General features: G+C 37.0%; 2 protein-coding genes across 2 annotated transcripts; one reads left to right on the top strand and one right to left on the bottom strand.

The window, feature by feature from the left end:
• Window positions 1-5,737: 5,737 nt before the first annotated feature.
• On the top strand, window positions 5,738-9,706 carry CPR72 (cuticular protein RR-2 motif 72). The gene is made up of 2 exons (XM_028175252.2): window positions 5,738-5,895; window positions 9,084-9,706. Exons 1-2 carry the CDS (start codon window positions 5,887-5,889, stop codon window positions 9,576-9,578), a joined length of 504 nt encoding a protein of 167 aa, XP_028031053.2. The 5' UTR covers window positions 5,738-5,886; the 3' UTR covers window positions 9,579-9,706.
• A 565-nt stretch (window positions 9,707-10,271) lies between these two features.
• LOC149502641 (retrovirus-related Pol polyprotein from type-2 retrotransposable element R2DM) lies at window positions 10,272-12,128 on the bottom strand. Its single transcript, XM_089728923.1, has one exon. The coding sequence runs from the start codon at window positions 12,126-12,128 to the stop codon at window positions 10,272-10,274; it is 1,857 nt and encodes a 618-aa protein (XP_089585049.1).

Below are 12,128 nucleotides of genomic sequence, written 5' to 3'. Positions count from 1 at the left end.
TTTGACAATAAATAGCATGCATGCGTGTGTGCGTCAAATACATGGAATGTGGTGTGTGTAATGATTTCTTTATTGATATAATGTATCTTTTATGCATTATTTTAAAAAAATATTAGCGTTGTGCACTTCTTCTCTATATTCTCTATAAGTGTGGAAAATTTCATACTCCTCCGTCCGCGCAATTATCGTAAAAAGGGATACAAAGTTTTTGCTTCACGTATCAATATATAGATCTTAGTCGTAGGAGTAACATAAGTGGTACTAATTACTATGAGTATACCTATAGCGTGCCCGAAAAAATATTAATAGTAGTAAAAAGAATTATGAAATGAAACAAAAACCTGGATTGTTTTAAAAAAAAATAAAAAACACAAAAAATAGTAATTCATGTATTTTAAATAATACTAAACTTATATAAAGTTTACAATTGGCACAGACAGGTAAATAAATAAAAAATATTTGTGTGTAATTTAAAAGTCCCCATCCATGAATACTTTACTGCCATTAGAAATATTTTACAGAACTTGTTTTACTTCCTTGTTTGTTTCGCTTTTTGTTATTATTTGTAATGAAGTTGGAAAACAATTTTCTTTGAATTTACTCCTTAAAATTTAAATTTTTCAATATATTTCAGTTGGTTGTTTTCATATTTTATTAAATGTACATATCGACGCTTGAAAGGCAAACGTGACTAAGCGACAATGCGTGAACTTTACAATAGACTAATTTAAAGTTGAAATACCTGAAAATAAAATTTATTTTAACGAATCTAGCTGTAGTAGAATTTAGCTAGTAGCTGTAAGATTGAAATGATTTTAATAGACCTAGAAATATATATTTTTTGCGCATCGAATATGGTTATTGCCTATTATTTATGTACAAAGCAGTTATTGTCGCTTAGACACTGGTGGTAGGACCTCTTGTGAGTCCGCACGGGTAGGTACCACCGCCCCGCCTATTTCTGCCGTGAAGCAGTAATGCGTTTCGGTTTGAAGGGTGGGGCAGCCGTTGTGACTATACTAAGACCTTAGAACTATATCTCAAAGTGTGTGGCGCATTTACGTTGTAGATGTCTATGGGCTCCAGTAACCACTTAACACCAGGTGGGTTGTGAGCTCGTCCAAACATCTAAGCAATAAAAAAAAAAAAAAAATACACGTTTGCCTTTCAAGCGTCGATATTGTGTGTTATCTGTAATAAAAATCTCCGAGTAAAATAGTTATTAGCGATGGACTATCTAACAATACGGAATTATACGGTTTATATGCTTCATAATATGATTATATGAAAACGAAAAATTACAAATAGTAAAAAAAATTTTTTGAAAACAAAACTGTAGGAACCACAATATTAAGAGTATAATGTTATCCTTTCCTCAAATTTCCAATTTGATTTCAGAAGTCGGTACGACCATTTTTAGGAAATTATATTTTTAAGTATATTATCTTTAAATTGTAGCATTATATACGAGTATTATAAGGCTTAGACAAAGACAAACAGCTATATAACAAATCGTACAAAGGCACCTTTAGTTACGTAGTTACATTTAGCACTGATATTTTAATGTCGAAAAGATATAATAGTCTCCCTAATTAAATATTATTTGGATGGCGATTCTTAAGACAATGTTATCCGCCTGTTTATCTCAAATTACGTAGTATTTTATTTGTGAATAAATATTATGATAGATAATTGTATTCTTTTAAAGGCATAGATGGGTTGATGAAGTCACAGCCCAATAGATCTTAAGCGGTTAGTGGAGTACATAGGCATAACTGTGAACGCCACATGTAAACTTAAGACTTCGAAGTCTCGCTATCTTGCACTACAAATCGGGATGCGGCTGAAATGAGAAGGACGAAGGTTCGTCTGAAGTCTCGTTCACTATAGATCTAGTCCGGGTAGAGAAGGTATGTAGTAGTATGTTCAGAAGAGGCATATGAAGAAACGCAATATTGACCCCTCTCGTTGGGAGGGCCAAGCACAGAATCGTTTGGAGTGGAGACGCTTGGTGCAGCAGGGCGTGTATATCTTTGAAAACGACAGGAGGCGCGAACTGGACGACAGATGAAATAAACTGAAAGACAGACCGCCTTCCACCATTTTTTATAACTTCGTGGGTGGTGTTCTTACGTGTAGCTTCTGTTTGCGCACGTTTAAGAACAAGATAGGCTACCATAGCCATATTAGAGCGCATGAGAGGCGCGGACATTAGCTTTTAAGTTATTGAACGGAAAATTTCGGTCGCCGTTGCCGAAACCGGCTTGGAACCATGATGATGATGATGATGATAAGTCCGGGTAATACTTGGTTTTTGGTGTCTAAATGTACTTTTTTTACTTATGTGTGTTTACGCTACCGATAGCAAAGGAGATAGTTTTTTGATTGGAGCGCTTAATGTGAAACGTTTATTTTATTGAACTGATTTCATTTATAATAATAGTGGATATTTAAAAGTAATTGTAGCAATAGTTACTTTTTAATAATAACACTTAATTAATCTCAATACGACTAACAGAAACTGATGAAAATACTGTTTAATATGGTCATATATCTATTTTAGAACGAAACTATTGATCAATGCGACCGTACCGGGTTCAAATCATAGAGACCGGTTTTACGCAATTTCATAACTCACGTCTTCACGAATGACGTTATGATGGAGGAATGATATCAGGAATGATGATGTTGCCCACGCCGCTAAGCACCACTCTCAATTTGCGTTCTGATTTGAAGGGTGGTAGTCATTATAATTCATTTAATGTAACTCTTTTATAATCATTATAATTCATTATAATTATACTTAGTCTGGCCATAAATACTTTTACAATTAAAAATAAACCAAATATTACATTTGAATTTGGAATCTGTCATTTTATATGATTGCTCATTGTGTTTTCTCCGAGTTTGGCGCCAATACATTGTACAATATTTTGCGATATTAAAATGGAGTGGGGTGATAAAGAGAACCGAATCGCTGTGATTGCATTACACAAAGTAGGTATGGAGCCAAATGCAATTTTCAAAACTCTCCATATGCTTGGTATTAGTAAAATGTTTGTGTACCGGGCTATTAATAGGTGCAATGAGACCTCCTCTGCTTGTGACAGAAAAAGATCTGGCCGTCCACGCAGTGTTCGTACGAAAAAGGTGGTCAAAGCAGTAAGGGAAAGAATTCGAAGAAATCCTGTCCGAAAGCAAAAGATTTTATCTCGGGAGATGAAGATAGCACCTAGAACCATGTCGCGTATTTTAAAAAATGACTTAGGACTTGCAGCCTATAAGAGACGTACTGGTCATTTCTTAACTGATAATTTAAAAGAGAATAGGGTGGTAAAATCGAAACAACTACTGAAGCGGTACGCAAAGGGAGGTCATAGAAAATTTTTGTTTACGGATGAGAAAATTTTTACAATTGAGCAACATTTTAACAAACAAAATAACCGTATTTATGCTCAAAGCTTTAAGGAAGCTTCCCAATTAGTCGACAGAATGCAACGTGGGCACTATCCGACTTTAGTGATGGTTTGGTGGGGTATTAGCTATGAAGGAGTGACTGAGCCATACTTTTGTGAAAAAGGTATCAAAACATCGGCACAAGTGTATCAAGATACCATTCTTCAGAAGGTAGTGAAGCCCCTTAACAACACCATGTTCAATAATCAAGAATGTTCCTTCCAGCAAGACTCGGCGCCAGGTCATAAAGCTCGGTCTACGCAGTCTTGGTTAGAAACGAACGTTTCGGACTTCATCAGAGCTGAAGACTGGCCGTCGTCTAGTCCCGATCTTAATCCGCTGGATTATGATTTATGGTCAGTTTTAGAGAGTACGGCTTGCTCTAAACGCCATGATAATTTGGAGTCCCTAAAACAATCCGTACGATTGGCAGTGAAAATTTTTCCCATGAAAAAGATTCTCGGTCTTGTCACGAGGTTTTGTCAAGCTTGTTTAGTCGTTGAGAAAATGGAATTGACTCGAGAAAATTCAAGAGCGATAATTTATTATGACTTTCGAAGTGGTTTAACACAAAAACAGTGTGTTGACCGGATGATTTCTGCATTTGGTGATGAAGCCCCATCCAAAACCACAATTTATCGCTGGTTTCAACGTGGACGTGTTAAGCTCAGTGATGATCCCCGTCAAGGTCGTCCAAAAACTGCAGTCACCCAAGAAAACGTTGATGCTGTGCGTAAGCTGATTGAGGAAGATCGACATGTGACATACCGCGAAATTCAGGCAACTTTAGACATTGGCATGAGTCAAATACAAATAATCTTGCATGAACAATTAGGTGTAAAAAAGTTGTTTTCCCGATGGATACCGCATTCGCTCTGTGAAGAGCAAAAAGCGGCTCGCGTTACTTGGTGCATCAGAACTCTCGAAAGATTCCACGCAGGATCCTCAAATGCTGTATACAACATTGTATCAGGTGAAGAATCCTGGATATACGCGTACGAACCCGAAACAAAAAACCAGTCACGAGTTTGGGTGTTTGAAAATGAGTTAAAGCCAACAAAAATTGTTCGTTCACGGAGTGTTGCGAAAAAAATGGTGGCCACGTTTGTCTCCAAAACCGGCCATGTTACGACTTTTCCTCTTGAGGGACAAAGAACGGTTAATGCAGAATGGTATGCTAGCATTTGTTTGCCACAGGTCGTTTCTGAACTCCGTAAAGAGAACTGCAACCGCTGCATCATCCTCCATCACGACAATGCGAGTTCTCACACCGCGCACAGAACAAAAGAGTTTTTAGAGCAAGAAAACATAGAATTATTAGACCATCCGCCGTACAGCCCCGACCTAAGCCCTAATGATTTCTATACTTTCCCTAAAATAAAGAATAAATTGCGTGGACAGAGATTTTCATCACCTGAAGAAGCTGTGGACGCCTACAAAACGGCCATTTTGGAGACCCCAACTTCCGAATGGAATGGTTGCTTCAGTGATTGGTTCCATCGTATGGAGAAATGTGTCAAATTTCGGAGAATACTTCGAAAAGCAATAAATACATTTTTAAATAGTAATGTTGTGCCACTTCGTTAATTCCCGAAATTTTCAGTGCCGCCCTCGTATTGATAACTGGCCTCAACGTTTAAAGGACTGTATTGCAGCCAACGGAGACCACTTTGAATAAGCTTTTTATACTTTAAATTGTTTTATATTTATGTATTAAACTAACACACTGTAAAAGTAATAAATGTTATTTGCAATAGATTTTTTTTCATTCTTAATTGTAACAGTATTTATGGCCAGACTAAGTATATATCATTATAATTTATTATAATGACTACCACTTTTCCATTGTATACAATCCAATTCAGACTTCAACTTTAGATCACAAGGCTGCTTTCAGGTTTTGATGTCATCTATAATCTATAATCGTCATCTATAATCGCTTAACACCAGAACCGTGAGATCATCTGTTTATTTAGAGCAAAAAAGTCCTGAAATTGTCGACGTGATCACCTGATCATGTCGACAATTTCAGGACTTTTCAGGACTTTTCGTCATTAGGACCTCTTAATGACGATTTATATATACTGTGTACTAGAGGAGTACTATTTTACCTTCAAAACCATTAATACTAATTTTAAATCTCACCTATGCTTATTAAATGATAATCAACACAATTATAAAATCTTGTTGAATAACTATGTCGAGTACGAGAGTTCAATGCACCGATTCAATAGAAACGCGAGAATTCAGTAATGAAACACAATATCTTGAGATATAGATGTTTAGTCAGAAGCCAGCAACTTGTGGCCGTTGCACCAAGACGCCCGTCTGCCACCAAGGAACATTCGAGTGAATGCAATCGTCTATAAATACGACTTACGATCTCTCAATGCACCGTTTACTCGGGAACTCTATTGTTGAACGCTCAACATGCTAAGGGTAATTATTTTTAATTATTCACGTTTTTGCTTTTAGTGTAAGAAATAATACGTGTGCGTATGATATCAGCGGTGTGAGCTTAAAAGGATTCGTGAGACTCTTTGGCTCGGGCAAACAAGATTTTATTTGTGAATTAAGATGTGCATTTTAAAGGGTCTTTAATGATATACAGCCTGTGGAGGTTTGATGCGTAGAAGTCACAGATTCGAGATCGCGCGTTACTAAATTTTCAGTGTTACAATGTTAAGATATACAACCGGTGTAGTGGCCGTAGTTCATTTGTTTAGAAGAAAATTTCGTGTTTGGGTTCGGTACCCTTCGGCTTTCGCTGTGAAGATACATTAACATTGTGGTGTGAATGACATGTTTGCAGACATACTGCAAGTCATTGACACCACAAAGTTCCAGAAATTTTAGCTATATTTCAAGCGCAATGATATTTATTTTATTTAAGCCAATCAGCCGTGACTCGCAATTTGTCCCACGTTAAATTTGCAATTCAGAGAGCATGAAACATGTTGTATTTCCCGGTATAGAGTTGCTTGTGTTTCTTGGGTCCAGTAAGTACTATTTATTGGTAAAATCACGAACCAGCGAATACACTGCCGTATTTATCATAGCAGATATTTATGGCCGGTATTACGCAGGTTATTGTGTTAAATCTCTATAAATTGTGCAAAAATTAAGCCAAAGCCGTTCCGCTATTTTTGCGTGATTGAATAGTAAACCTAATCTTTTAATTTGTTCAGTTCAAGCTGGTTTTATGTTTTGGCAAGACCAAACAGTGTTCCGCACCGACACGACTAGATTTACGGCGTAGTTAGATTATTTTTCAAAGGAAGCCATTCGGCTTTCAATTGGCGGACTTTTTCATGTAATTGTATGTGTAAGTTTCTGGGAGACACGCCCATAACCCAGGAGAAAAGGCAAATTTGAGGGCCTCCTGAGACAATTCGATTTGCTATCAAAACAAATAACTAAACTTCATTATACTCGTAGTTATCTGATGCTATCTTCAAAATTAAAATAATTAACTAAAATTCATTACTGATTCATTACAACCTGTCATAATTATCTATATTGCGGCATTGTATTTTTAATTATGCATCTTGATGTATGTACAATCAAGCATACACTGCTTGTGCAAGTGTAAGAAATCTCGTGATGGAATTTGGTGTGAGAGCCAGCATCAGTACATACTAAGGGCGTGGCTGTTTCTGTCAACTATCTACTCTGATTCGAGGGTTTGATATTGTCAAAAAGTTCCGTTAACTATTTACTGACAGACAATGCACCACCTAAATCGATGTGTCAAGAGGTTTTGGAAGAAAATATTCCCATAATGCTCTTTAAGTACTTAAGCTGAAGAGTGATATTCCGAAAAGTAATCCCTCAAAAAGTTAAAAAAAAATGCACTTGACATGAAATGAATTATGTTTGCTTTGTGTTATTATAAAATAATGCGTATTTGTTAGTAAATTCACCTAATACTGGATAAAAATAAAGAAACAATGGTTAAATTAAAAATATTTCGTAAAGCAATATTAAATTTTCAAAGGAATGGATTTGTGCCATAGTTAACCGTGTTATTATTGAGTTTGTAAAATTAAATATAATGTAGGAAGTCTAGGAAGTGAGAACAGCAATGATCATTAGGTTGCGTAATGTTTTATTGTTATAATATTATGTCTTGCTACAATTACGTTGGTGCAATTAATTGATTCGATAAACATTACCTAACTGAAGCAAGGAGGTGCAGAGTACGACTAAAATTCATTTTGTACTAAAATTCTCGGGACCAGAGCCCAAAGTGTCAAAAAATGCGAAATGGAAATATGTTCACAAAAGTACGAATTTATGTTTTATACGCCATTCAATTAGGTGGGTCTATGTTTAACTCATTGTAAACAAATACACAAGGAAGCCTTAGCCTTAATTAGTGTTAAGGTAGTTTGAAGTCGTCATGGCCTAAAGGATAAGACGTCGGTGCATTCGTATGACGCGATGCACCGGTGTTCGAATCCGGCAGGCGGGTACCAATTTTTCTAATGAAATATGTACTTAACAAATGTTCACGATTGACTTCCACGGTGAAGGAATAACATCGTGTAATAAAAACCAAACCCGCAAAATTATAATTTGCGTAATCACTGGTGGTAGGACCTCTTGGGAGTCCGCACGGGTAGGTACCACCACCCCGCCTATTTCCGCCGTGAAGCAGTAATGCGTTTCGGTTCGAAGGGTGGGGTAGCCGTTGTAACTATAGTGAGACCTTAGAACTTATATCTCGAGGTGGGTGGCGCATTTACGTTGTAGATGTCTATGGGCTCCAGTAACCACTTAACATCAGGTGGGCTGTGAGCTCGTCCATCCATCTAAGCAATAAAAAAAAAAAAAAGATAATCATTTGAAAACAGTGAATACAGCCTTAACCCCTAACTTTTTATTGAGATATATTTGACTGCCATTTAACCGAAGTCCATAACTAAGCAACTACATCTAAGCTTGGAAAGGCTTAGTCTCAATGCATCAGTAGTCATTTATATATTTGACAAGCTTGTTTATATACAAGTTCCGAACAACAACGCTTGGACTATCGCCGCGAAGCTGTATCTACGCTCGGTAGTAGATGTTCACTTTGTCCTTTTTCTATACGTAACTGGTATATGCTAGGTATCATTAAAACTACAAAGTATCTGAATTTACGACAAAGATTCTAATACTTGGTGAACATTTCTTAGTAAAATGCCCGTTTTATGAACCCGCACGGGTAGGTACCACCGCCCCGCCTATTTCTGCCGTGAAGCAGTAATGCGTGTTTCGGTTTGAAGGGTGGGGCAGCCGTTGTGACTATACTGAGACCTTAGAACTATATCTCAAGGTGTGTGGAGCATTTACGTTGTAGATGTCTATGGGCTCCAGTAACCACTTAACACCAGGTGGGCTGTGAGCTCGTCCACACATCTAAGCTATAAAAAAAAAAAGATATAGTTCTAAGGTCAGCATTGTTACAACGGCTGCCCCACCCTTCAAACCGAAACGCATTACTACTTCACGGCAGAAATAGGCGTGGCGGTGGTATCTACCCGTGCGGACTCACAAGAGGTCCTACCACCAGTAAAAACTATTAACTATTTCTATTAAACTTGTATTCCGAGTAAATTAAATTAAGAATTATCTTATTTCAGGAATCGTTGATATTATGCACAATACCGGCAGTGATCAGTATTATTGTGAAAGATCCGCTGCCTACACCAAACGACTACAAATATTCGTACAGTATAGAGGACCCCACAACGGGAGACAGTAAAAGTCAGCACGAAGTACGCCAAGGAGATCTTATAACAGGAGCGTACTCTGTTGTAGACCCTGACGGAAGGAAACGTATTGTAGAATATACAGCAGACTCAAAAAACGGCTTCAAAGCAATAGTTAGAGAAGAACCATCGGAAACACATCAACCGCTAAACCCTACACCGACATTACAGTTACAAAACCGGAATTATGTCGATAGTGTGAACCAATTTCCGGTTTTCGGTCCAAGGTCATCGAATAATGGAGTGCGGGTTCCGTTCATGTCATATTATCCTAAGCAGCAGATTTATTTCACAGCACGTAATGAGATCAAAGCGGAAGACATTGTATTTCCACACGGACAATATTTCTTACCGGCCACCAAATGATTATAGAATTCGTGCTAGGTGAATTCATTGTGATACTAATTTAAGTTTATATTTGTAAACAAGGTCATCGACATTTTGTAAGTGTAATAGATTGTACTGAATAAATATTAATTTTTAAAGGCTAAAAAGTAGTTTCAATAAACTTATACCTGCATGTACATTACTCGTAGAGATCTGTATCAAGATGGGCGGTATCTAATGTGGCTTTTATACACACCGATGCCCGCTTAATATTAATTCAATCAGGATATTGGTCATCAATAAATTTAATCGATTTATTCTGCAGTCTTATGGATTCCTTCAAGGAAAATAATAATTTATAACAAATATATAAAAAAAACAGGACGATACATTATACTATTAATTCCGTAGGTATTGAATGCGTATACAAAATGTACTCGTATTATATTATTATGGAGTTTTCTCTCGAGTTCTTGACTCGGTTTAGTTCCTAGCTCCCGCCCTGAAACCTTCAGGGAAGAGGAGGTTCGCACTCCCTTGAATTTATGAAAACTGTATTACCCAAAACTTTACTTATTATTGTGCATGTGTGTATGGCTGCTTGTTTTTGTATTATGTGTATGTTTATATTTGCTTCCAGTTTGTTTATGTATCTATGTATACTTTTTGCCACTACGCCTGTTGCGCCTATTACTATGGGGATGGTTTCTGTGTGTGTATTCCAGAGTCGTGTTATCGTGTTACTTTTAAGGGGTGATATTTACTAAGTTTTTCCAGTTCTTTTGGTCCTATATTGTAGTCAGATGGTACAGTTATATCTATTAAGTAGGTTTTATTTTCTGTCTTGTCTATGTATATTATGTCTGGTCTATTGTGCTTTATTGTAACGTCTGTCTGCACTGGCATCTCCCACATTAGCTTCGCGGAGCTGTTTTCTTTTATCTGAGGTTGAGTCAAATTCACCTTCCACCATAGCGAGTCTAATTCAAAATTGTGTTTTCTTCCTATTGCCCACCAAATATACTTTACTATGTTGTTATGTCTGTTCACATAGTAAGTGCCGGCCAGTTTTTCACATCCCGAGATTATATGCTCTATGGACTCGTCTTTTGCTAGGCATAGGCGACACTTACCATCGACAGATTTCTTTAGAATATCTCTTTCTATTTGTCTCGTAATTACTGCCTGATCTTGTATAGCGAATACCGAAGATTCTAACGTGGGGGACACGATTTGTTTCTTAAGCCAGCGGAACGAATACTCTCGATCTATATTACCCTTCTCTATAACGGACCTACGGAATTGTCCATGTAGCGGTTTCTCTTTCCATTTACTGATGCCCGTCTTTATTACTGCTTTCTTAATTTCAGTATCGGTGTAGTTTCTGTTTTCTGTTAATTCTATTCTTACTGCATTATTTTTACCATCTTTGTGTATTGAATGTTTATCTCTATGTTTATCGTGTTTAACTATTGCTTTTATGATTTGGTCCTGTTCATTGTTTAAATATTGCCTAAATTTAATAATCTGAGTTTTGTGTAACATTTCTATATTTATAAGTCCTCTGCCTCCTTCTTCTATGGGTAAATAGAGTCTTTCGATATCCGCTTTTTGTTGTTGGGCTTTATTCAAAGTGAGTATCTTCCTTGTCTTTATATCTATTTTGTTTAAGTCACTATTTTTGTAGTTTATTATTCCAAACGTGTATAAAAGAACTGGTGTGGCATAAGTGTTGATGGCCGTTATGAGGTTTCTCGTGCTAAGTTGTGTGTTAGTGATGCATTTTACTCTTTTGAAGTACTCTCTTTTCACCTGATCCTGAATTCTTTTATGATCTATTTTGCCTGCTTCATCTATACCTAAGTATTTATAATTTTCGTCTTCCTTCAAATGTTCGAAGTTTAAGCCACTCAACAGTATGTGACCTTCGCTCTGGTGCTCAGCTCTCCTTCCAGATGTTAAATGAAGCACATTGCATTTATTTAAGCCAAATTTCATTCCTATGTCTCTAGTAAAAATCTCTGTGCTATCAAGTAAAACTTTGAGGCTGTTCTTATTGTTGGCATATAACTTTAAATCGTCCATGTATAATAAATGGTTAATAGCTGTATTGTTTTTAAGTTTGTACCCTTTTTGTATGTATTTATTCAGAAGGAATGATAAGGGATTTATACCTAAGCAAAACAGTAGTGGTGACAGCGAATCGCCTTGGAAGATACCACGGCGGACAGCTATTAGGTCTGTTGTCACAGAGGCATTCACGCCACGGGCCGCCATGATCACCTTCCATGAGGGCATAACCTTTTTTAGAAAGTCAATGATAGTAGGTGAGCATTTATACAATTCAAGAACTTTAAGTAGCCAGTCATGGGAAATACTATCAAAGGCCTTTCGATAATCAACCCAGCCCATACTAAGATTTTTCTGACACTGATGGGCGTCTTCCAGGATTGCTTTATTAATCATGAGATGATCCTTACAGCCCCGAGCGCGACGCCTACATCCTCTTTGTTCTGGAGCTAATATATCATTAGTTTCACAGTGTTCGTATAGTTCGTTTGCAATTATAGAGGTGAGGAGTTTATACAT

This window comes from Bombyx mandarina, chromosome 07 (assembly GCF_030267445.1).
Source record: "Bombyx mandarina strain Sakado chromosome 07, ASM3026744v2".
NCBI classification, from domain to species: Eukaryota; Metazoa; Arthropoda; class Insecta; order Lepidoptera; family Bombycidae; genus Bombyx; species Bombyx mandarina.
The sequence above is the reverse complement of the archived record's forward strand: the minus strand, read 5'-3'. Positions and strand labels throughout refer to the sequence as shown.

What these genes read in the sequence shown, in the direction of transcription:
- LOC149502641 (XM_089728923.1), bottom strand. Translation starts at nt 12,128, where the DNA reads ATGTATAAACTCCTCACCTCTATAATTGCAAACGAACTATACGAACAC.